Source organism: Hypanus sabinus, chromosome 2 (genome assembly GCF_030144855.1).
Source record: "Hypanus sabinus isolate sHypSab1 chromosome 2, sHypSab1.hap1, whole genome shotgun sequence".
Taxonomy (NCBI): Eukaryota; Metazoa; Chordata; class Chondrichthyes; order Myliobatiformes; family Dasyatidae; genus Hypanus; species Hypanus sabinus.
Window position 1 is genome coordinate 143,386,351 of NC_082707.1, and position 26,923 is coordinate 143,413,273.

The following is a 26,923-nucleotide window of genomic DNA, read 5'->3' on the forward strand; positions in this document are numbered from 1 at the left end:
ACAGTGATCCGCAAAATTGCGCATCTGGAACGCCTCGGCGTGACGCAACCAGGCGTATTTAGGTGAATTGGAGAAGTTGAGATTCAGGGTGAGATTTGAGCCTTTTGCTGACGGCACAGAAAACTACCGAGTGAAGCATCAGATCGTCTCGCTTCCTTAGCGAACGGTGAAGTGAGCGGAAATCTGGACGGGGTACGAAGGGACAGTGGGGAAGGAAAGGGTCGAACCTCTTAACGTTGGATTGGCAGTAAATAAACGGCAGGACATGGGGGCATTCGTTAATGTTGATCCAATACCGGATACTTAAGCTATCTGGAGCGATTGTTACTGTACTTTGGACAATAAGATCACAAAACAAGGGCTGAAGTAAAGCCCCTGTTAAGTGCATCTTCCCCACTCTTCCGAGAGTTTACGAGAAAGGGTTAGAGATGCCACCGGGGGTGGATCATTGAAGAGGGGCTTTGACCTGTTCATTTTGTGCAGGACATTGTTAACGCGGCTTAAACCAAGCTGCTTGTTTTGCGGTTGATTTTGTTTCAGGTACTCGGCCGTAAGCGGATTGTCGGTCGACTTGTGGTTTCAGCCTGACTCCCGTGATATTCACCTTGTGTGCTTTTGTCTTGGATCGGGATACCCTGGATGTTGTTACCATGTTTGTTCTAACTAGGGCAATCGTCTTTTTCGGTAAGTGCCTCATTCCCAATGGCAACTCGGCAATTAGTTGGTGGAGGCGAAATCCATCAGGTTAGGAGAGGAGATTCAAACGCTCAAAATGACCCGAGGCAGCTGAGCTCATCTGCAGCCTAGCTGGGGTTACCAAATAGCACGTTGCAGGCACAGACTGGGGGACTGGAGAATGCTTTGGGCGAATGTCCTAGCACACGAAAATCCAACCCAGCAGTGCACCTTGCTTTTCCGAGCTCTGCGCCCATTTGATGTAAATAAGGTACTTTTAGAATGGAATAGAGCAGAAATCTCCGCTGAATTGCGCTTGCGGATCAGTAAAAGACACAGAAACCTGATCCGGGAACCTGGAATCTACAAGGATTTGCACAAAGGAGATCCTGATACCTAGTAGCTGAAAATTCAAAGTTACTAACTCACATCATTCGTTCTTTTCATTAAGCTCCCAATATGTTCACGTTAAGATTGCTGGAGTGTGTTGTAAATTTAATTATTGGGGCTGGACTGCTTTTTATTTATCTTTCTCTGCAAGCCATCATTTCCATTTTCTCCAACTGATGTGACTGATTCTTAAACTTATGTCAGGAATTAACCTGGAGTTACAAATAATTCTTATTTTCTTGCATACAGGAACGTTAACATTTACCTCAGCAGCACCAGATCAAGGGTCAGGTAGGTTTGTAAAAGTAAACACCAGCTACATCTATTGGACAAGAACCAAGTCTTAAATAAGATTTACAGAATTCTGTACCAGAAGTTAATAGATTTATTGAAACAAGATTAAGTGTATTGTACAGATCCCATGCATAGATGTGTAATTGCTTCCTTAAATCTTACCATGTTTACTTTTTAATTGTCTATTGCCCTCTCAGTGTTATATGAAACAGTGTGAATCTATTCAGATTGAGTTATTAAAGCATTTCTGATGGAACATTAACGTTCTTGTGAGGTGTATTACAGAGTATGCTTTCTTCTTCAAGTGCCGGTTTCCGTTGAGTGTTCCAGTAGAGGTAGTTCCTTCAAGGACAGCCAGGTGGATGTGCTGTGCCCACCAAATTGTGACTTTTCCCAGAATGAAATCTGGGGAACTGGTGTGTATGCCTCTGTCTCCAGTATCTGCTCAGCTGCTGCTCACAGGTGAGATTTTCCCAATGAAGCTTTCTCTTTAAAAGGAAATCTAAGTTCTCAAAAGAAATTCCCATGAGGGTGATGAATATTCACTATTAAGGAATGTCCAAGGCTCTTTTAACCTCACTCTAGTCACAAACGGTCACTTGGCAGTGTAGGTGGCATCATGCAAATAACGTCATTTTCCTGCATTTATAGAAATTTTGGGCAAGAGTTTGCAGATACAATGATTGTGAAAATATGAGACTTAATAATTTTACATATTTTAACAGAAACCATTTAATAGACTTTTATTTCCCTACCACATCATAAACATGAGGAAGCAATTCAGTCAAATAATATCTCAGATAATTACAAACTAGTCTTGCTGTGAAGTGCCCTGGTGTTGTTTTGTTGCATAATGTCCAAATGAGTTTTAATTTAATATTAAGGCATACTTAGCATCCAGGCATTCTCTGCGCCATAAACAAAGTTCAGGTATTTGGATTATAATATCTCCCCACCTTGGTATTTATAAAATCATATTTTTTTCTTATTCTTCAATTTCCACCATAGGATCCAATCTTTATTTGATACCTTGTTTAAAAGAACTCAAGAGGTAAAAGACATTCTTCTTTGTTTGCTGCTATGAGAATACTTCAATGTAAATAGCTTCTCAGTCAACTTGATAATAACTGCCGGGTTTCAGAGATCCCATTAAAGTGGCATCCAACTCCATCCAACCAACAGTGAAAATGGAACAGCTTTCACTGTTGAGATGACAATCTTTACAAAGAGCTCTCTTTAAGCACTGTTGTTTCACCAAATTCAGCAAGATCTAAAACTTAGGTTTGTGAACATTGGCGCCAGCTCAAAAACAGTCAACTAGTCTTTGTGTGACGTTTGAAACTGAAGGGATCAATACAACTTATACAACTGAAAAGAAGTTCAGGGGTCAGTGCTTCCCCATATTGGCTTAGGAAAGAATGCCAAAGAAAATCTCGAGTCTGAGTTGATAAAGCAGGTAGAATATTAAATTGCTCAGCCAAAATGCTACAATGCAAAGTAGGTGAATTTATATTCAGTGCATGCACTGGGAGTTGTCTGTGTTTCTGTCCACCAGGACACAGTCAAGTGCTGAAGCTGGTGCAGAAATAACTAGTAGGATTTATACTTGGTGTTATGGGTCTGATCAGTAGGGAAAAATGAGCTTTTTAGTTGAAGAGATGGATCATGTTAGAAATCCTTAGATTAAAGTAAGACTTAATTTGTTGAAGGAAACCCATAGTTCCTAGGTTACAACAGGGCTCTATTCCTGAAAAGTGTTAGCAACAAACAATTCACAATTTGTAACTGATCAGCATTGTAGAGGAGAGGACCACAGAAACGGCTATGATGGGAGTCTGATCAGGTGTAGAAGTAATGGCTGTCAGTTGGCCTTACAGACTCAGTAAGTAAGCTGAACTCATCAGTGCTTTCAACTTGGCTCAGAGAATAGGGTGATGGCTAGGAGGGTGGGGTAGGAGAAGGAGAAGGCATGGAAATTCTGCATTCCCACCTGGCCAGAGATACTTGTAGACCTGCAGCAGCTGGAAAGTCCATCCCTATCCATCCAACTGGTTTCCCAAGTGCTCATTCATATACATGGGTTGTCTATAAGTCAGGTATTTGTAATGTGGAGACGACCTGTATTGAATATATCTTGATTGCAAATGCTGTATAGATCCAGTGTCAATTAGGCAAAAATATTTTACTTCATTTAAAATGTGCTAAGTAGACAGCACATAAAGAAACACTAGTGATCCATGAATTTTAATTTTTTAGTTTTTGAAACAAAATCATATGTTAAGTAATAATATGCCTCATGCATTGTAACACCTTGCGATAGCTTTGAAATAAACTGTTGTAAAATCTCTACTCTCCCAGTTATTCTCTCTAAACTCTTACTTCTGCATGTTCTGCTTTTAAAATTTTAAATCTTATATGCTTGTGTATTTTTTTAACTAATTACAGTCTATGAAACCTTTCAGTTATGTTCTGTTGATGGTAGATATGGACACTTCCTTGATCTGACTTTCTAATTGATTGACCATATGGCTGTCAAATTTGTTTTTATGAAAAGTAAATCTCTAACCTGGTTCCTCGTCCCTCAAAGTGAATGCTTAAGTCAAGAGGACAACAAAGTAATGCCAGTAATGACTTTAAGTTCTGTTTTAGAGAAAAGCCAACAAAATACAATGCAGGCTGATTAACGGGGTGGGGAGCATTAATTGACATTGTGCAATTAATATATAGCATATAGGGAATAATGAGAGTGAGTATTTTATTAAATATTCTCTTTAGTTCCACAGAGTTAAAAACAAAATCACAACTATTCTTCAGTATAACAAAAATCTGTGTCCTGCAGAACATTCGATGTGAAGTTAGACCTTGATGCAATAGGAATCTTCACCCTTCCTTTAAGCTTTTTGGAATAAATCTGTTAAAAAATAATTTTAAAACAGATGATATATATTCTAACTCTATTTATCAGAGTTTAGAGATAAAATCCAAATATTTGTTTTGTCTCTTTACCTAACATGGAGAATAGATGAACTTTAGAGATTGAGAAAAGGCAATATGGCATCTGGAATAATTTTTCTCAAACATAGAAACATAAAAAATAGGTGCACTTTCAATAGCTGGTGTACAATGACACCCAGGATTGTTTAGTTACAGTATGTCAAAGTGATAGCATATGAGCTGAAAAATTCATATCCAGTGAGTAGTTTTCCTTATCCTCTGCAGTCTGAGAATGAAATACTCAATCTAACCTTTATATTCCTGATAAATTTGTTACAGTTTCAATTATCTACACACCTGTTTTTATCTGCCTTTCACATTCTTCTACTTGAGAATTTTGAGTGCTTCAATCATATAATTTACCACTGATTCCAGTTACCATTGTTCAGTTGAATGCAGGAAAGAATATCATTTCATATTGACCATAAGCTACACAAGCAGAGTTGGGCCATTTAGCCCGTAGAGTCTGCACTGTCATTCAATCGTGGTTGATTGAATATTCAATTCTGATGAATGGGCTCAGCCTGAAACATTTTATCCCTCTCCACTTATGCTCTGTCAACTCCAGCATTGTGTGTGTGATTCATGGCTGATTTTTTTTTCTCCAACCCAATTCTCCCACCTTCTCTCTGTAACCCTTAACCCCTCTACCAATCAAGTGTGGAGGAATTAACTAATAAGTTGTATGACAACACAACACTGCAGTGACACAGATTTGCATTTGGCATCCTGATTCACATCTCAGCATCGTTTGGATATTATAGAAACTGAGAAAAGGAAAAGAATGAGTGTATTGTTTGATTATTGCAAAGGAGGATTTACATTTTGCTGTTCTGCTGATTTCCATATCTTGGTTGATTTGAAACCGCAGGAGAATCAGCCATTTTGAATGTACATTTACAGCAGCAGCTATCAAATTGAAGAGTGAGTTCATACAAAATGTAAGATTTTTACTCCATTCAAAATACACTGCCTTTTGATTTCTGTAGGAACTTAATTGACCAGCAATATGTGCCCACATTTGAATTGCATTCACATTCAACACTTGCATCAGGGGAGACTTGCCAATTCCTAGAAAGGTCAATGAATGGATCACTGTAAGGAAACAGAGTGCTTCATTTCAGATAGGATAATAAAATACACAATCCATGCTGGCTTGCAGATGTTTGCATTTTATCAGCTGACCTTAAACCTCCCAAGTCCGAAGAATAAATAAAACATAACTCTTCTCATAACTTTGCTCTGGTATAACCTCAGATGCAGATAACACACAATGCTGAATTTACTTGAATCACAGTAAGCCATCAGTGCTGGAAACAAATTCCCTTTTTCACTTCCCCCGGTACCTGATGCAGTCATTGAAATAATCCTATTCTTGAAGTAATATCTATTGGCTTTTTAAAGATTAACAGGCAGCAAAAATGGAAAATGGCAATTATTGTTTCAAGTTGTGACACTGTTGTTGATTCTGATTTTATTTACTCGATGAAACAACTGTATCTTCTGTTAACAATGGAGTGCTATACCTGGTGTTCGATAATTCTATCAAGCTAGTGAGTGTTGAGTTAGTTGAACTCACTCAAGACTGCAAATTAGATAACATCTGTGGGGGAAAACAGAGTTATGTTACACCTGAAGCATTAACTGTTTCTCTCTCCACAGATGTTGCCTGACTTCCTAAGTGTTTCTAGAATTTTCTTTTTTATTTCTATCTTCTCCAGTTTTCTAGATTTCTAGGTTTTCAGTTATGATAGGGGTGTCACACTGAAATGTAGAGTTACTAGAAAAAGTTTGCAAACCCTTTGCAATTACCTGGTTTTCAGCATTAATCACTCATAAAGTGTGATCTGATCTTCATCTAAGTCACAATAATAGACAAATACAATACTATTAACACACAAACATTTGTACTTTTCAGGTCTTTATTGAACACATTGTTTAATCATTCACAGTCCAGGCTGGAAAAAGTATGTGAACCCTTGTATTTAGTAACTGGTAGAGCCTCCTTTAGCGGCAACAGCCGCAAGACACTTCCTGTAGCTGCTGATCAGCCTTGCACAACAATGGGGATGAATTTTAGACCATTCCTTCATACAAAACTCTTTCAGTTCATCAATATTTCTTGGATACCTTGCATGAACAACCCTCTTCAGGTCATGCCACAGCATCTCAATTGGGTTAAGGTCTGGACTCTGACTTAGTCATTCCAAAACACAGCTTTTCTTCTTTTTAAACCATTCTGTAATTGATTTACTCTTGTGTAGATTGATCATTGTCTTGTTGCATCACCCAACTTCTATTCAGCTTCAGGTGATGGACTGCTACTCTGACATTCTCCTTGAATTCATTGTTCCCTCAACAATCACAAGCTGTCCACCCTGAGGCAGCAAACCAGCCCCAAACCATGATGCTCCTTCCACCATGCTTCACAGTTGGGATGAGGATTTGGTGTAGGTGTGCAGTGCCCTTTTACCTCCAAACATAGCAATGTGCATTTCTGCCAAAAAGTTCAATGTTTGTCTCATCTGCCCACAGAACATTGTCCGAGAAACAGTGTGGAACATCTAGGTAGTCTTTTGCAAACATGAGACATGCAGTAATATTTTCTTATTTTGGCTAGCAGTAGGTTTCTCAATGGTGTCCTACCATGAACACCATTCTTGTTCGGTGTTTTTCTTATAGTGGACATACGTACAGAGACTTTAGCAAGTTCTAGAAATATCACACGTCTTTTTCTGTTACCCTTGGGTTCTCTTTCATGTCCTTCAACATTGCACATTGTACTCTTGGTGTGATCTTTGCAGGACACCCACTCCTAGGGGAATGGCAACTGTACTGTACTTTCTCTCATTGTGGACTGATGAACATCCAGGTCTTTAGAAATGCTTTTGTTGCTTTTTCCAGCTGTAATTTTTCTTCTAAGATCCTCTGTAAGTTGTTTTGATCAGGACATGGTGACATAAACAGATCTTTCTTGAGAAGAGCAGGTTTTGTCAGTAACCTGATTGTGTGTCTTTTTTATATGGCAGGGCACCTCTACAACCCACAACCCCAGCTCATATCATTGATTAGAACACCTGACTCCAAATAGCATTTGTAGAAGGCATTACCCCAGAGGTTCACATACATTTTTGAACCTAGATTGTGACTGTTTAAATGGTGTACTCAATATTGATGAGAAGAAGTACAATTGTTATTAGTTTAGGCAAATTGTGTTTGTCTATTATTGAGACATATGAAGATTAGACCACACTTTATGAGTAATTAATGCAGAAAAGGGTTCACAAATTTCAGAACAAGCTACAGAAAGTTGTAAAATTAGTCAGCTCCATCTTGGGTATGAGCCTTCACAGCATCCAAGATATCTTCAAGGAGCTGTGCCTGAGAAGGTGGCGTCCATCATTAAGGACCCCCATCACCCAGGACATGTCTACTTCTCATTGTTACTGTCAGGTAGGAGGTACAGAAGCCTGAAGGCACACACTCAGTGATTTAGGAACAGCTTCTTCTCCCCTGCCATCCAATTCCTAAATGGACATTGAACCCAAGAACACTACCTCACCTATATTTTTTATATTATTTCTGTTTTTGCACTATTTTAATTATATATATTTGCTGTAATTGATTTTTTTCTATATTATCATGTATTGCATGGTACTGCTGCCTCTAAGTTAACAATTTCATGACATATGCTGCTGATATTAAATCTAGTTCTGATTCTGAACTTTTTGTTGAAACTTCAACTTCAATTTACAAATTTAGAGAATTAAATTCTACATAGTTTCTACTCCCCAAAGGTGCCACTGAGCACATGTGATGTTTTAAAAGAAATTGGTGGAGGACACCCTGCAAGTTAGTTATCCACTTGAAAAAATTGATAATGTTCAAAGTGTCAAAGGTTGCACAAGGAGAAAGAGAAAATAGATAAAGGAATAGCAAAAAAGACTTGAAATCAAGTGTGAAGAAGGCATCAATCATGCCTAAGCGTATATTCATTGTTATTGATACATAGTCAAACACTACAAATGCTCGAGATATGAAATAAAACAGTTGTACATTCTTTCCATGTGTGCATGGGTACAGTCCAAAGACGTACGGGTTAGTGGGTCATTGTAAATTCTCCCGTGATTAGGCTAGGGTTAAACTGGTGGGTTGCTGGATGGTGTGGCTCGAAAGGCCAAGTGGTATACATATTTCTAAAAATAAATAAAAATGCTGGAAATACTCAGCAAGTGATGTAGTTATTTTTCTTTCCACAGATGCTGACTGACAGATAAGAGTAATTCCAACCTTTTCTGTTTTATTCCACAATACTTACACTATGTTTCACTGACAACATGTCAGATTTTTTTTCAATAGCAACAAAGCTAGAAATGTTGCAGTTTTAGCATCAACAATTTATGAACAAAAACAAAAACAGATGAAAGATACACACTTCAAACATCTTAAAATTTCTGACTGGCCTGTTCACTTCCAACTTTTCCTATGTTATTTCAGGAAGCAGAATTGGTTGGGTTAGAAGTATGATAGTTTCCTAGAGCACAGAGGAGGCCATTCAGCCCAATTCACCAGAGGAAAGAAGCTAAAACGTAGCTTAGTTTTGTAAGTAAATAATTAAAAAAAACAAAATAAATAGAGAAAGCCATTTAAAATTAACAGCAGTATGAGTAAAGCTTTCTATGTTAACTTCTGCAAGTGTAGTCCAAAGTGTTTAGCTGATGTGATAGATCACATCAATAACTGTAAGAAATGTGAATAATTTTAATTTTTATTTGAAAAATCTTTTCTATTCAGAAATGCTCATCTGCATCAGATCTATCAATTGAAGTCTGCCTTTGCAGAACTGCTTTTTTTTTGTGAATGTGTTGATTGAAATCCCAGGTGTTCCAATGTCATGGATTATAATTTTAAATATTGAAAGTACACAATAGTAAAAATTATGTTAGCAATCTAGTGCATGGGCAAGATCTACAGGGCAGTCTTTTTAATTAATTGTCACATACAGTTCTGGTTTTCTCACTACAGGATGTGAGAGCAAAGATTATTCACCAGGATGTTGCTTGGATTGGAGGATCTTAGTTACTGTGGGAGATTGGATAAGCTCAGTTGTTTTCTCCCAGAGAGAAAGAGGCATATAAGACTATGAGAGGCACGGAATTTTTCCCTATAGGAGAGCATCAAAAATGAAAGGGCATAGATTTAAAATGAGTGGAAGAATTTCTGAAGGGGATATGAGGAATAAGTTTTTTTAAAAGCAGGGGGTTGATATCTTAAATGTATTGCAGGAGGTTATCATGAAATTGAATACAATTACTACATTTAAGAAGCATTAAGGCAGATACTTAAAAATAGAGGACAAAGTACAAAAGGATACAGTCCTAATGTGGTCAAATGGGATTAGCACAAATGGACAAAAAAGCAAACTTGGATATCATAGGACAACTCTATAACATTGTAAGAAAAAAGTCTCATTTTCAAAATACATAGTGAGATCTATTTGTGTTTACTGTGCAATATTGCTCACTCTGAGGGTGGTTTTCTAAATTAAAATTCATTAGGAGTTCAATTGTATTTCTTCTTTTCATTTTAAGCAATTTACATTTCACTCATTTGGATGGGAACCTGCTCATCATCTAACTCAGGTTTTCTGCATGTTGCTATATAAGGATGTCACTGACTACATTACACAATTTTAAAAGTAAATGCATTAACAAAGTATTTATGCTTGTGTTCTTCTTTCTAGCCATAGTCAGTAATACTACTGAAGTGAATTGAGTTCACTTTGGATATGTTTAATAGTAACCTTAAAAATGCTGTGTTTGTCTTCTAAGCTCTGGATTTATATGTATGGTTATAAAAGAAACATACAAATCCCTCCAGAAATGAAATAGGAAATGCAATTCACGTCCTTTGTTTGAATCCCAACTACTGAATATAACCAAATTAAATGTTAAACAAAATCTGTTAAATTGGGCTTATTGTAAATGGATAGTTTTCAGACACAATAGAAAGCAACATGTCAGCCAGCCATGTGATTATGTCACCAAAAATTAGTTGGTGGTGTTCTGATTCTACTCCTCAATTACTTTAAGTACTAGTTTTCAGTCACAGGTGACCCAAGTAATTGAGTTGTGGGATTATCTAGTACAAATTTAAAGGACGAAGAGCATTTTCGTGTTCCAATTTCATCCACTTGGAAACGTTATTTTGAATTGGTGTAACTTGTATCATCATATCAAAGGCTATGTTAAATAGTACAGTAATGGAGATGATAGTACACAGAATGCTAACTTGAGGCTCAGTAGCAAAGTTGGTCAAGAGGTCATCAGCCTGACTAAGACAACAAAGTAGTTTGTCTTTCTGTTTGTATTTTTCTGTACTATACCTTCTCTCCACAACACCCAAGTTCTCCTCATCTTATTTCTCCATCATGTCAGATCATTGTGTCATCAAACAGTACCCTCTCCTTAAACTCACTCAACAAGACAACAGCTCACAACCAGATGGTTTCTCACCCCTCCAATTACACATGTTATTTTGTACGTTTTGTTATTTTGTTATTTTATCAGTCGTGACATAGTGCAAAAGAGGTTATGGAGGAGATTATTCTCCTCACTCATAACCCATTTGCCAACAGAAGTTGGCAATAACTAGAAACTAGAAAAGATAGTTGGAGAAAGATGCAGAGAGCATGACTGAACCTTAGGGGACCAGCAAAGAAGTGGCCTCCAGTATTCTGGGCGAGAAGAGACAGCACAGTTGAGGAATGAAACTGTTTCTTTGTGCACTGTTAATCACTGGAGATTTTGAGTCGTCTCTCTCTGAGTTGCCACATTCTGACCACCCAAATGCCATGTCGTCAACATTCTGGCCAGTGTTGTTAGAAAGGAGATTGCAGTCAGTTCTGTGAATACCACAAATAACCTTCTCCACAGGAATCCTGTTAGATGCTTATACATCTTTGATCAACATTTAAGCTGGTGCCATTCAGATGCTGGGCTCCAGCATTTTTGCCAGCTTCAAAATATCCTGTAATTGGAACTTCACTCATTATCAGTCATTATCAGATCTCTTCCTCAAGGAGTGAAAAAGATGTTATGTAGAGCATCCTCTATCAAGGTTTCCTTCTTCATCTCAGCCTCACCTATTGCCTGCCAGTGCACAAGAAGACTGGCTGGGACTTTCCCACCACTAGTCCAGACAGTGAAATCCACATATATACCCTCAGGAGACTGAACCCCTGGTTTTGCCAACCACAGAAACCTCAGGCGTTCTCATCAAACTTACACCACTCATTTTCAAGAAGAGCTTGTAGGGTCAATTGAATGAACAATTAATCACTTGAGAAAAACACTGTGGACTAAAACTTGCACATCTTGTGATGTGACCAGGGCAGCATGTGAGGGAAGCAAGTGAGGCAATGCCTCAGCTTTAATTACAATGCAGAGCTGGTGGGAACTCCACATCAGTTTCTCATTAATTTGGTTATGTAGTTCTTGCCATTGTGTTATTTTCTATTTACCTGATGCATTCTGTAACGTATCGTTCCTTTTTGGAATGTGAAAAGCGCTGTTGGCTTTTCATTGTAAAGCTTTTTCGGAGCAATGCCTCAAACAAAGAGTGAAGAAAATGTGTTAATTATCGTCGTGATGACTGACATTTCCTCTCATCTTCAATTAATTTCTCTGTACTCTTTTCATGTTCTATTTTATCTGCAGCGTAAAAATGCTCTTTTAAAAAATGTAAAGAAGTAACTAGTGCTAACAGTTTCAGGCATCTTGTGGCTTCCATGTTTTGATGAGGTAATGGACTGAAATTTTGATGGGTTGAATTGCTGTTACCATATTGGTGGCCTCCAGGTGTCATTCATATGCATTGTTTCCTCCCCTAAATAAGCAATAATTCACAATTTTGAGTTAGGTTTAGTATTGAAGGTTTGGTTTTACCATGATTGACCAATATGCACTATGGTGATTTACTTGCTGACATGCATGAAGCTTTAACTTGATTGCTTCAACTAAAATGTACCAATAGTGACAACTGGTATTTTGTAAGAACTTTTTTTTCAAGTTTTTTGTGTTAAGTTGTATAATGTTTTATTTGGCTTTCTGATTTCTCTGGCTATACACCCATAAAATGCACAATCATTTCATTCTGACCATTTGACCATTGCTAGAACAATATTTCTTCTGCATCTTAATACTTCAGATAAAACACATAACTGAGAAAGGCTAAACCAGAATGAAATTAATGAACACAAGAGATTTCTACAGCTGCTGGATGCAAAGTAACACACACAATTTTACTTTATAAATCATGTCACAACTAGTGTGAGATTGGGCCAAAGTTAATTTATATTTTTCTTCTGTTCTTGTTTTCTTGTTAATCTCAAGTTAACAGGCAAAGAAAAAATTAGGACTTGCAGAAGTGCAATGTTTGTGACATTTTGTAGTATTTAAGCAACTGCTCTATAATGAGAGAATTGCAGGAAATCCTGCAAATAATTGAGTTTGGATGAATGATTTCCTTCATTCTCAATTATTTTGCAGTCTTATATTCTTTACAACTACCATAAGCTTTAAATCCCATTCTGACTTGGAGTGGAGAGATGAGTGACTCTCAGAAATAAGATCACTGATGCAAAGGGATAACTAGCTTTCTCTCTCCACAGGACCTTCTGAATACTTCCAATATCTACATTATTTTGCTTTTAGAATAATTCTTTCTCCAAACTTGTAATAACAATTACAATTACAAAATGGGAGATGTTTAAGCTCGTAATTATTTTGCCTCGTACTACTGAAGAAACAACCTCTTTAATGCATCAATTTCTACCACTTCTAGAAAACTAAAATCATGCATGGAGAAGTGAACTAAAAATAAAAGTTAATCAACATTTCCATAAACAAAAAATGTCAAATCGCTTCACTGGAGATCTACTTGGCACCTGTGCAAAATTATAATACCATTTGTAATTTTATCATGGTTGGTGAGATTTCTATAAAACTTGTACCTTTGGCAGTATTAAAAATAGTTGTGAAATATTATTAGTAAAGCTCTTACAATAACTAACCACTATTATAAGTGATACTATTCAGACTCAAGGCATGTGTTGTTTGGTAACTGTTAGTTGAAATTTCACATTTTGTTTCATTGTTGTTCAGTTAAAGAAAAAATATTCAATGATTTAATCAGTTAAAGAAACACTTTCTATGCATTATTATAATGTTGCCAACAATAGCAACAATCATCCCAAGCATACATGTAAATGGCATTTCCTCACGGTTGTCTTTCACTGTGATTTATTGCAGCGGTGTGATTGACAGCAGGGGAGGACTGGTTCATCTCCAGTTTCTACCAGGACAGATTGACTATCAGTCTTCCTTTGCAAATGGGATATCTTCTTTATCACTTCATCAATGGAGGGGCTCTTTTACAGTTTCCAGTGAGTGGTGCCTTAATCTTTTCAAGAATTTCAAATGATAAATGGTTGATTACTGACAAAGTTCCCATTGTATGCAAAAATAACAAGAGAAAATCTGCAGATGCTGGAAATCTGAACAACACACACAAAATGGAGGAACTCAGCAGGCCAGGCAGCATCTATGGGAAAAAAGTATAGTCGACGCTTCGGGCCAAAGCCCTTCGGCAGGACCGGAGGAAAAATGATGAGGAGATTTGAAAGGTGGGAGGAGGGGAGGGAGAACCACCAGGTGATAGGTGAAACCTGGAGGGAGAGGGATAAAGTAAAGAGCTGGGAAATCGATTGGTGAAAGAGACAGAATGCCATGGAAGAAAGAAAAAGGTGGAAGAAACACCAGAGGGAAGTGCTGGATGGGCAAGGAGATGAGGTGAGAGATGGAAAAGGGGGTGGGAAATGGAGAAGGAGGGGGTTGGGGGCATTACCAGAAGTTCTCCTGGTGTGGCCTCCTGGAAATGGACCAGATGAGTTTGAGTGCATGGTGGAAGTTGGCAGCAAAGTGGATCAAGTCGACGAGTTCAGCATGGGTGTAGAAAGCAACACCAATGCAGTTGTCGATGTAGTGTAGGATAAGTGCAGGATGGTCACCAATGCAGGCTTTAAACATGGACTGTTCCACATAGCCGACAAACAGCCAAGCATAGCTGGGACCCTTACAAGTGCCCATGGCTGCATTTATTTCGCAATCTTCTGGTAATACCCCCCAAACCATCCCCCTCTCCATTTCCCATCCCCCTTTCCCTCTCCTGTCTCATCTTCTTGCCCACCCATCACCTCGCTCTAGTGCTCCTTCCCCCTTTTTCTTTCTTCCATTGCCTTCTGTCTCTTTCACCAACTTCCCAACTCTTTACTTCATCTCTCCCCCTCCAAGTTTCACCTATCACCTGGTGGTTCTCTCTCCCCTCCCCCCACCTTTCAAATCTCCTCATATCTTTTCTTTCAAATCTTTTCTCTCCAGACTGCTGATGGGTTTCAGCCTGAAACATCGACTGTGCTTTTTTCCATAGATACTGCCTGACCCGCTGAGTTCCTCCAGCATTTTGTGTGTGTATACAAAAACAAATATGTGAAGAGTCAATCATGAAACAAAAGCAAAACTGCGGATGAATATCTGGACTTAAAAAATAACAAAATACCAGAAAATCCCCAGCAGTTCAGAAAGTATCAATGGAGAGAGAAAAACAGATAAAATATCAGTAACATTTCATCACCATAGATGGTGACTGCCTGCTGTTTTCAATAATATTTCATTTTATTTGAGAAAAGTGAATGTTTCACCATTCTTATCAATCTATCTATTAAGTCTCACATTCCACATAGGAGTTTCTTCAAATTTGTTTATCAGTGTGCTTAAATGTGAAGAGCATATTTTTAAAAATAAACTTTAATATTTGTTTATAAAACCTTGGAAAGTTTAAACCAGAGCAAAGTACCATTACCAATGAAAAATATATCAAAATAATTAGCATATATATGAATAGATTTGGTTAAAGTTTAATGGGATATTCCTTTTGTGTGCATTTTATAGAAGTTGCATTAAATTCCTATACTTAACAATACTAATCACCAAATTTGTCAACTTGTAGATTATTAAATATTCAATCAAGTTCCTTACGCTTTCATAAATCACCAGCTGATATTGTAATGACAATGTTCACAGAAATAATTTCCAAAATAAAACACAGAAATGATTTGGCATCAAAGTGACCTTGCTTTCAAATTGAGAAAAAGGTTTAACCAGACACCGTAGTTTGCTTTCACTTGATGAAACTGTAAAATTTCAATGTGACTAATTTTTTAAAGATGTCATTTTAAATATGTGAAGTTCTTTCACCTTATTTCACATTTTGGTGGTTGTGAAAATCTCTCATGCCTGCTTTCTCTATTTAAAATCTGAATGGGCCTTGCAAATCGCATAACCAGCATGCGGTTTACACTATTTTCTCTCAGTTTACAAAATTAAACATGTGGTGTGCATAAAAACATCAAAAGGCAATAAATTCCAACTTGCATTCAGGCCAAAGATGTAAACGCAGTCTTGTAAATAAGATGGTCTTATTCCACACAAATAGAAAGCTGTTTCTCAAAGTTGTACAAAGTCTGAAATATTAACTTAATTTCTTCTGCTGAAGGGAAGACGAAAAGTCTAGAAGTATCTGGACAGCCAAAGGCAACAGTAGTTCCAAATGGTTTGTATTGTCTATTTTACGTCTCATAATACTGTATGCTGTCTAATCAGACTGAAAATCATTACAACAACAAAACCTGCTGTGAAATTTAAGAACTATCAGAGCTCAAAAACAGGCCATTCTGTCCACTGGTTACATTCTCAGGATTTGTACATCAATTAATTTAGTCCCAATTCACTTGCTTTTCCCATTGGGCAGTAAGTTATTAGCCTTAACTGTCTGTTCAATTATCTTTTGAAAGCATCAATTAACTCTGTTTTGATCATTGTACAATCAGTTGCATATCATTGTCACTGTGCTTTTTTTCTAAAAAGAAAGAGCTTTCCCTCATCCCTCCCATATTTTTTGTCTCTCATTTTTAATGGGAAAGTTTATCCCAGCTAAACTAGTCATGATATTAGACCATAAGACATAGGAACAGAATCAGGCCATTTGGTCCATTGTGTCTGCTCCACAGGTTGTAAACATCTACCAGTTTTCTTCTCAATTATATTTCCTCCAAAGAAAACAACTCCTTACTGAACACCTGTAACCCCAAGATGGCACCTCCACATCCAGAACTGTAGTTACCAGACAGAACCAGACCCAATTCTCCAGTTGCACAGATTAAGTGGCTCAGCATGGACTAGATGGGCTGAAGGGCCTGTTTCTGTGCTGTACTTTTCTATGACTCTATAGAATATAGTTACTTCTTGTTATTGAAGCATGTTTTCTGGATAATTATACAACATACTGGATATTATAACAATTGTTTTGGTCAGTGTTCTTTTTCCAAGTGCCTTATATATATGACATGAATTTCAGCCATGACAAAACTACACTGTCCTACGGTTCTAATTTAATTTTGATCTACCTAATCCTTCTCATCCAATACTATTCAGTTAAGGATATAGGATTTTACAAATTTCAGCTGGACATTTATTCAAGGTCGATGGAGAAGTTTGTGAGCAGTTAATTTGTTTTTCATGTTGGCACTTTCACGATAGTAAAGCTATTTAAAATTAGGAAACGTACATCTGATAATATATGGTTCAACTTTACTGTATATTGTTGATAAACTTTTTTTAATATTATGATAAACAAATATTTTGGAAAGTAAATAAATATTGATGTTAGTGAAAATCATGAGACTGTAGATAATAGAAATCTGATATAAAAACAGAAAATGCTGGAAATACCCAAGTAGTCAGGTGGTATCTGTGAAAAGATAAGCACAATTGACTTCAGGCCAATGCCCTTCTTCAGAACTGATCTGGAAACTGGTAAAGGACTTGAAATGTCAATTCTATTTTCCCTCCTAACAATGCATTCTGATTGACTGAGTACTTCCAGCACTTTCTCTTCCTATGAAATGTTACTTTTTTTTAGTAGATTGTGGAAGTTTTAAGGGAAAAAACTCTTCATTTAACATGCTATTATTTGCTCATTTGCAAACTTCATTAAGATCTGTAAAAGATATATACAAGAAAACGTAAGAACTGCATTTCACCTAACAGGTTCCAATATTCATATTTTAGCACGAACTATAAAGAAGAAAGCTGCAAAAAATGGGAAAAGGAATTCAAAACCAGTAATCAAAGGTAAGGATCCTCCCACACATACAGTTCTTTTTAGTAAAATTTTACCTACTCATTATTGAAAGGCAGCATGTTCTTTATCCCACAGATTGCAAAGCTGATATCGCCTTTTTAATTGATGGGAGCTCGAACCTTGGTAAACGTAGATTTAACCTACAGAAGAATTTTGTTGTTAGAATTACCAATTTGCTTGGTATTGGGCCAGAAGGGGCACTTGTTGGCATTGTACAAGTCAGGTAAAATGGGAAAAAACTGTATCAAATCACTCTCTTAAACTTTTCCAGTTAAGTCTAAACTATCATATGCACTTATGAAAATACGGGTATCTGCATTAGTGTAAAATGAGTCACAATGTCCTTCATGTATTACAGTGACAATCCTAAAATTGAGTTCACGTTGAAGGATAACACTAATTCAAGAGATCTCATTTCTGCCATCAAAAATGTGACATATAAGGGAGGCGACACCAATGTTGGTGAGTGGAATGATTTTTATTACAATATACACATTAACATTATTCCCACTTCTGCATTTTTAATTTGGACTACTCCAGAAATTAAATTTGCACTTTCAACATTGTTCTCCAATCAAGCTGGCAACTTGAAAATATGCATTTTGTTATTGACATGGAATGATATGTTGATTCCTAAACTTTTTGGCCTCTTTACTGTAGGTTGTACGTATTGTTCCCTGAGTAAGATGGCATGTATTTTTCACAGCACCATTTCTGCAAACAATTCCTAACAGGTTTTGTTTTCTTTTTAATATCCCATCTCTGAGAGTGAACATAACACATGAATGACTCCAAGTGTAAACTATGGTGTATCCCTGCTTGATTCAATGCATTGATAAACTATAACACAGCAACTCTTGCATTCATTTAATATCTGAGGCTTAAAAGGTTATGTCTGTCACATTTTCATCATTTTATGGTATAGGTTCTTTAGCCTATGGTTTGTTCCAAAACACAAGTAGTTAACTTCTTGGTTAGTAATAGAGAGCAAGAGATTTTCATTAATATCATTAAATCTGCAATTTTTCCAGATTGTTTCCATACAGACTCACTGGCAGCAACTTTCAAAGTAGAGGAACAGTGATGTATATCTCTAAAAAGAGCTTAGATTTAATCTAAAACTCATTCTGTCAAGTTGTCAGTGAGTCTGAGACTGGTGGCAGATGAACAGCTAGTTTGTTTTTGCTGACCATTGATCCAGCCATCTCCCTCTCTTTCATACCACCCTGCGGTTTCTCTTTGGGGCCTGCTGGACACTTGATCTGCACACACCCTTTCAGCAAGGCATTGTGATGAGTGGATAGCAATTAGGCCTCAGGCAGTGGATCCTGAAGCATCTCCAAATCTCTGATAGCCTTCTGTCAGCATGCCAAAGCTTTTGAGTATCTTTGAATGCCTCTGATAATCTTAGACACTTACAGCCAGTTAAAGTACATTTAAATAATCAAAAATGAAGACTTAAGTTGAGAACAAACAACTCGTCAAACACAGTTAGTGACTCCATCATTCGAAGGAGTTCAAGGTACACATGCCAGCCATCATTGGAATAAAACTAAGAGGGTAGATATGAAGTGCAAGATGTTCTGCACCAAACCTGGTCACTGTTGAGTGTTGGGCAGAGAAGAAGAGCCCATTTCACCTCTCGTTCATTTCTAACATCTGCATGGTACCATACTGGTGAAATGATCCACAGGCAAAATATTGCCAGCAGCTCTCAGTGAATCAAAAGGTTGCGCATGGTGTGAATAATGTCTGAGCTGTGCATAAGAGTATCGTAGGAAAGGCAGATGAACTCAGGGCATGAAACAACACCTGGAATTATGACATTGTAGTCATTAGTGAGACTTGTTCGCAGGAGGGGCAGGACTGGCAGCTCAGTATACCAGGATTCCGTTGTTGATGCAACAGAACAGGAGGGATTAAAGAAAGAGGGGCGGCAGTAATTGTCACTGAAATCAATAAAATGAATATCAGACACAGAGTAAAAAATACTGTCAGTTCATTATGATTAACAACCAGAGATTAATTTCAAGGCAACCATCCTATTTTATAGAGAAAGAGATATGGAAGAGCTGAGAATACAAATTAATTAATGGTAAATAAATGTAAACATTTAAATCAGATTTGATGAGCACACTTCAATCAAAGTTCAGTGATTTGTACAGCAGTTCTCCATCACGGCCTTGAATAGGGGAAATTTCCCAATCTTTTACTAGGAAGATGCTGCTGTTTTGTTTCTTCCCTTTCTAAATTCATCTTATTTGAGAGAGACAAAAAACTGAAATAACTCAGGAAGTTGACTTTGGTGCAAAACAGACTGCTGGGATTCTAAAGCATCATTGGTTGCCCCCTTTTTTTAAAATAAAGACATATATTGACAGCAACCTATCAGATTCTCTAACAACCAATCACAGTTTCCTCTAGAAGTACAATAAGATCAATCATCTTCCATTGATGCCGCATTTGAGGGTTATGACATAAACACCCTCAGTGACTTACTGCAAGCTGTGGACATTATGTTTTGGGTATTGTACCAACTATCCAATCAAAACCTCAATCATCAGCACTTTTATTTGAATATTGACTGACATTACTGATCTTACAGATGATCTCCAAAATTTACTCATAAGAAAGTAGAAAGCTTTGCTTTTGCGTTCATGCCAGTGGGAATACGTTTGGTGCTGTTCCAAAGGACTTTACACGAGTTGGTCTGAAACTCTTTCTTACAAATAAGGAAATTCATATGTTAAACTAAATCTTCCAAGAGGCCACTTTTAGTTTCTTTCCCAAAATTAACTAGTTGCATATATGTCTATATCCATTACAAAATGTATCCAACCATTTGCATTTTACACATTTATTAAAATAGATAAGATAAAGGAGCCCCAGTTTATAGCCTCTCAATGTTAACAAAAATCGCAGCTTTCCTCGAGGTCCAGGACGGTCATGAAAGCATTAACGTTTTTCATTCCTCGTGCTGGCTTCTTTAGGTCAGTACAAAAAAAGTATCATGAAATGAGTTGCTCAGAAGTGTTTTTTTTTCATTTAATGCTGAACTTCTGGGAGATGGATGCGTTATTTTGCAGTAAGGATGGGATGGGGAGAGGGGGTAGGATGGGGGTGGGGGGCTGCTGTGCATGGAAGGCGTCTTAAGTTTCCTACCAAGTAGGCTAAGAACAGATGCTTGTATTTGCTACTGGCATCCATATGATTGTACAATCTGGACCAGCTTAAATTATGTAGAAATTTTCTAAATAATTACTTCTTTACTTAAAATGTTCATTGTATATACCAGGTAAAGCACTGATGCACACAACAGAGGGCTTTTTCACTCCTAACAAGGGTGCACGGACTGGATATCCAAAAGTTGTAGTTGTCATTGTGGATGGATGGCCTTCAGATGAAATTGAAAATGCTGCACATCAGGCCAGAGAATCAGGCATTAATGTTTTTATTGTCTCTGTTGCAAAAGCCCTTCCCGAAGAGAGAAAAATGGTGCTAGACCAGAATTATGCAGAAAAGGTAAGATCACTGCAGCAATTAAGAGTATAATAATCTAATCATTTGTTTTCTATTTACAAAAATAGAAGTGTTAAAGTATTTATTATTTCCAATCCATTGCATCACCAGCATTTTGATTATGTCCTGTTCATCACCCCCCCCCCCCCCCCGCCCCACCAACCACTTTCTTAGCTGTGAATTCTGCTAATATTTTGCTTTCTATCCGGTAATATTTTCAAACCCTTTTAAGTAATTTTGTAACCAATGGGATATCATGTAGCTTTTTAGATTTAAAAATTTGCTGATGTATCATCAGCAATTAACAACTCTGTCAGATTATTCAATTTTATGGAATAAATAAAGGCACAGATGTTGATGGAAGCCAATTCCAAAACCAGAGCAGAATATGCAATAATGTTCTAGGCAAAAGAGAATCAGTATTATAAAACTTAACCACCAAATTCAAATAGGTAATATACTTTGTATTTTATTGCATTGTTCTGGTACAAAATATCAGGGTGAACTTAATTTGCTAGCGCATCCAAAATTTCTTGTGTCACTGTAATAATGCTTCATCATTCTTCTTCAATTCCAGATTGTTTGCAAAAACAATGGATTATTTTCTTATGCTATCCAAAACTGGTTTGGTATGTACAAGTTTATAAAACCTATAGCACAAAGGTTGTGCTCTCACAACCAGATGACATGCAGTAGAACATGTCACAATTCAGTCAACCTTGGCTTCTTAATTGATGGATCAAGCAGTGTTGGTGATGGCAACTTCCGCACCGTTTTGAATTTCATCACTGAAATTGTGAAATCCTTTGACATTCATCAGATCGGTGCAAGAGTTGGTGCTGTACAGTTCACATATGATCAAAGAACTGAATTTGGTTTTGATGACTATTTAGCAAAGGATGATGTGCTAAATGCCATCAGTAGCATCCGTTACTGGAGTGGTGGCACAGCTACAGGAGAAGCACTTACTTACACCTTACGGAACCTCTTTGGAAAAATCAAGAACAACAACATTAATGTGCTGATTGTCATCACTGATGGTCAATCTTATGATGATGTTAAGTATCCAGCAACTGTGGTGCATCAAGCAGGTGTGTGGATGATAAAATAATATCATTTCTATCTTAGCTATAATGCTCTTTAATGTATGCTGTATCTTATGCCATATGTTATTTCCCACTTGAGGAGACTGCATATCCATAACTAGCCAGTAGAAGGCCTGTGAGTTTAATTAACCATTTCTATCCATTTTTTCCCAAAGTGTCCATGCATTCCTTTGATGGCAAGGCTAATTTTGGAACACAATACTCCAAGTGCAGGCTTAGGAATGACATAATGTCTCCACCTCCCAACTCAGTGCCCTGACTGATGAAGGCCAGCATTCTAAATGCCTTCTATTTCTACAGCACCTTGCCTACATGTACAGCCACTTTCAGTGAACTGCGTGCTTGTAGTCCATAAGACATGGAGTGCAGAATTAGGCCAAATAGCCTATGGAGGCTGCTCTATCATCCCTCTCAAACCCATTCTCCTGCCTTCTTCCTATAACTTTAACTCCCAGGTCCCTCTATATCACAGCACTCGTCAGTGCCTTGCCATTCATTGTGTCGGTCCTACCTTGCTTTGACTGTTCAAGTTGCATCTCCTCACCTTCATCCAATTTGAAATCCACTTGCCACTCCTCAGCCCATCTCCATAGTCGATCAAGATCTATTTGGAATTCATTGTAATCTGCTCCATTATCAACAAGACCCCTTAATTTAATATCATCAGCAAACTTGCCAATTATGCCTTGGTACATTCAAAAGTGAAACTTTTAATTAAAAATACAATCCTACCTTTTGTGATCCTCTTGGCAGGAAAATGCTTATGAAATTCTACATCGTTAGAGATGACTGCATTAAAGAAGCACAACTTGAATTGGTTAATATTTGATCTGTCCACAAATAAAAAACAAATTGCCTAAGTTATGTAATTTATTCAATTTGTTGTGTAACTTTACTTATATCTTTCACAAAAGTTTTTTAAAACTGATTATTTTTTTAAATTTAAAGACTTAAAAGTTGAAAACCAATATACAGTGCCTTGACAAAGTATTCAGCACCCACAAATGTTTTCACATTTTTCTGTCTTATTTTCTAAATTTAAAGTATATTGAAGTAGGATATTTTTGAGTTAATCTGGAATCCATTATGCATCATGTCAAATCAAAAGAAAAATTTCAAAAGCTGTTGATAATTTACTAAAAATTAAAAACCAGAATTGTAAGGCTGAAAAGGTATTTATCCCATCTGCAGTTACTACACTAAATTTCCTCGGGTGCAATACTCTATATTATCTTCCAACACAACCAATTTGTTGATGTAGAAAATTGAAGGATCACCTTTTTTCAATGAATTCATAAGAACACCCCCTCCTCTCTGTTAGGCCTAACACTATGGCAGGTTTTCAACAGACCAAACCAAAATGAACACAAAAGTGCATTAAATATAGTCAGGGAAATGATAATAGAGAAGCCCAAATCTGGGGAGGCTATAAGACCACCTCAAAGGCACTGAACATATCTTGGAGCTCAGTGTAGTCCATTGTGAAAAACTGGAAAAAGAACGTGAAACCACAGCCATTTTAATTCTGGTAATTTAAAACTGCATTTGAAATGGATTATTAGGTTACTGGGAACTGGGGATGCTTTTCAGCAGGAGGGACTGGAATTCTGGTCATGATTGATGGGAAGATGCTAAACACAGAGATCCTGGATTAAAAAACCTGCTAGCCTCTGCCAGAGAGCTCAAACTGGGGAGGAAGTTAGTCTTTCAGAAGGACAACAACCCAAAACACACAGCCAAAGCAACCACAGAGTGGCTTCAAATGAAGAAAAATTATGTCCTTGAGTGGCCCAGAGTCCTGGCCTTATCCCAATCAAACATCTCAGATTGTTGTCCACTGCTGCTCCCCAACTAACCTGGCACAGCTTGAGCAATCTTGCAAGGAGGAATGGACAAAACTTGCTCCATCACTTTGTGCAAAGCTAATAGAGGTACTGTTTGTAATAGCTGTGAGAGATGGTTCAACTGAGTATTGAGCAAAGGGAATAAGTATTTTTGAACTGCTGACGTTTCAATTTTTGTATTTTTAGTTTCTCATGCTTTACAATTTTTCCCTTTTTTGGGATCTACAATGAAAAAAGGAGCATGTGATTCACAAATAAAAATTCTCAGTGAAGTTGATCAAAATCCCTGGTTGTAATACTGATCTATATGAACAAGGGGTTGGTAGCTAAATACTTTTACAAGGAACTGTATTTTAGAGGTATAGAAAAAACATAAAGGAGGAGCTTTAACCTAATAATCCATTTCAAAGGCATTTTAAATAACCAGAATTAAAGCTAATATTTATAAAATTATGAGGAAGCCAAAAAGAGAAAATGGAAATAACCAATTTTCCTTAACAGAGATCAAAATACATAAAGTAATTGTTGGAAGGATAGAGGGATAATGAAAATCTGCTTTATCAACCAGAGGCTGGTAAAGGTTTAGAACTGAATATGCTGTCATTACTCTTAAACCTTTCAAAAATAGTGCCAGTGTAACAACAACCATCTTAGACAAAAGAAATTTACAACCCAAACTGATATTTTAATAGCTTAGTACTTGTGGTGATTTGATGTTTGAACAAAAAGAAAGCATGATAAAAAAGTAATTCAATTTGAAGATTGAGGAGCCATATTCATTAAACCTTGCTGCAATGCTTTAAAAGGTTGCCTACTAAAACCAACATGTTATGTCTCTGACAATGGAACTTTGGCTAAAAAGTCTTGAGTAACTTAAGAGGCAGAATCCTGCAAAATAATATACTATACCCCAAGAAAGCTTAGGTAATATTGGTTTGGATTTCAACAATGAAATATTCCTCCCAAGTATTCATGTACTTTTTTTTCCCCTTTCAGATATCGTAGTTTATTCAGTTGGAATTTCATGGGCAATGTCAAATGAACTGAGAGCGATGGCTTCAGAACCTAAAGATTCACATTATTTCTTCGTGAAAGATTTCCCAATGGTGAACAAGTTGGTGCCTGATATTCTTAAAGGAATTTGCAATGATTATTCAGCAAGAGCTATGTGATCCAGCACCTTCTTTGATATTCAAAGGGAATATTTACCAACAACATATTAGATCTCTTATGACAATACTAACAAATGTGATAGTGCAATATTTTGTAGAAATCTAGGCCTGATTATTAACAAACAGTCCTGCATGTGCCATTACTCCTACAAACTATCCAAACTGACAGCAGCATTGGAAAAGCTTAAATCCAAGTATGTACAAAGATGCATTTATAAACCGCTTGTATTGTGCAAGAGACAATTGCATGTTTGAGGAAAATGTTGTTGTAGGTTCAGTGAGAGTGTTGGAAAAACATTGATGGCCATTTGATTTCAGTGACAAGTAACCTCAGTTAAATATTTAAATGCAAATTACATTTAATGTGTCTTCTATGTGCCTGAATGTTATGTAAGCCACTCGCAATAAATCCCACAATCTGTTATTACATTTGAGTCGGGAAGTTGGTATCATATGACATAATTATACTCAAGATTAATTTAGGAATTCTCCAAAAATGTTATTATTCATTAATAAATAATCTTCCTCAAAATGGGATTATTCCTAAGCACTGAGTCTCCCTAAAATGTTTTATATTTTAAGAACATCATACAGTCTTTCTGTGAAATACAAAATATCTTCTAAAACAAATCTATGGTGGCATGAATCATTTAGCAATGAAATTTTCTATTATGTAATTTTTAAACTGTTTTATTACCAACTATAAACATAACAAACTATTCACAATAATCTTACTGGATTGATTCCATGATCTGTCAGAAGTTCAGCACAGCCAAGAAGGGCTGAAGGGCCTGTTTCTGTGCTGTAATGTTCTATGGTTCTAAGTAAATCCATTATGGTAATGGAAAGTACAGCTCTCCCTTTATTTTGGAAAACAACATTCTGTATTTAGGCTGTTAACTTATCAAATGGCTAATTGCATTCTGCATTTTAGTGTGGATTGAATTTATAGCTTGCAATTTAAAAATACCAATTACTTGGGAAAGCTGTTATAATCTTACTTCTATTTGCCAGTACTTCAATATTTCCTCTGCTGCAGCCAATAAGAAAAGTCTGAAGTGAGCCAATCTAATCACACACTATGATTATAGATATATTTGAAAAGACACAAGTAAAAATTTCTCTGGAATTTTGCTGAGGGACACAGTACTGGTTGAACAAACTAACTAATCTTTGTAAACTTTTCAATGCTGTTGAAGAAAACTGGCTGAAAATAAGCCAGAGTCCTTTTTATTGATAATCAACGTAATTCTTGCTGGAAATATGAGTTAGAATAGAGTTACCCTTTCTGGTAGAAAAGCTTTTGTTCAGTTTTAAATGCATCCCATTAAAAAATTGCCACTTAGAAAAAAATATACGAAGGTTCACGTGAATTAGCATACATACTAGTAAATTGTTGTTGACTGTCTATCATATCCAATAATGACAGGAGAGCTGTGCAGGAGTTTTTAAAGTGGAAAAGCCATTGCTCTGGGGCAGTCCCATTCTTGACCTCAGAAAGTCTGGCTCCAGTGGTACAAAGAAATCATCATAAACTGGGGACAACCTTGTTTGCAGTAGATGACCATGGCTTCTTTTGTCATGCCCTTCACTCTCCACAAAGTGTTGCAGGATCACCTTCCCGGTCGTTGGATCTCACGGTTGATATCATCTGCCCAGTCTACTAGAG

The 26,923-nt window shown here is 36.9% G+C and overlaps 1 protein-coding gene across 1 annotated transcript; it reads left to right on the plus strand.

The window, feature by feature from the left end:
- The first annotated feature begins 323 nt into the window (after positions 1–323).
- Positions 324–25,721, plus strand: coch (coagulation factor C homolog, cochlin (Limulus polyphemus)). The gene is made up of 11 exons (XM_059990354.1): positions 324–684; positions 1,315–1,356; positions 1,665–1,821; positions 13,665–13,798; positions 15,967–16,023; positions 17,541–17,603; positions 17,689–17,836; positions 17,972–18,075; positions 20,909–21,135; positions 21,710–22,223; positions 25,079–25,721. Exons 1-11 carry the CDS (start codon positions 651–653, stop codon positions 25,252–25,254), a joined length of 1,656 nt encoding a protein of 551 aa, XP_059846337.1. The 5' UTR covers positions 324–650; the 3' UTR covers positions 25,255–25,721.
- Positions 25,722–26,923: the final 1,202 nt, after the last annotated feature.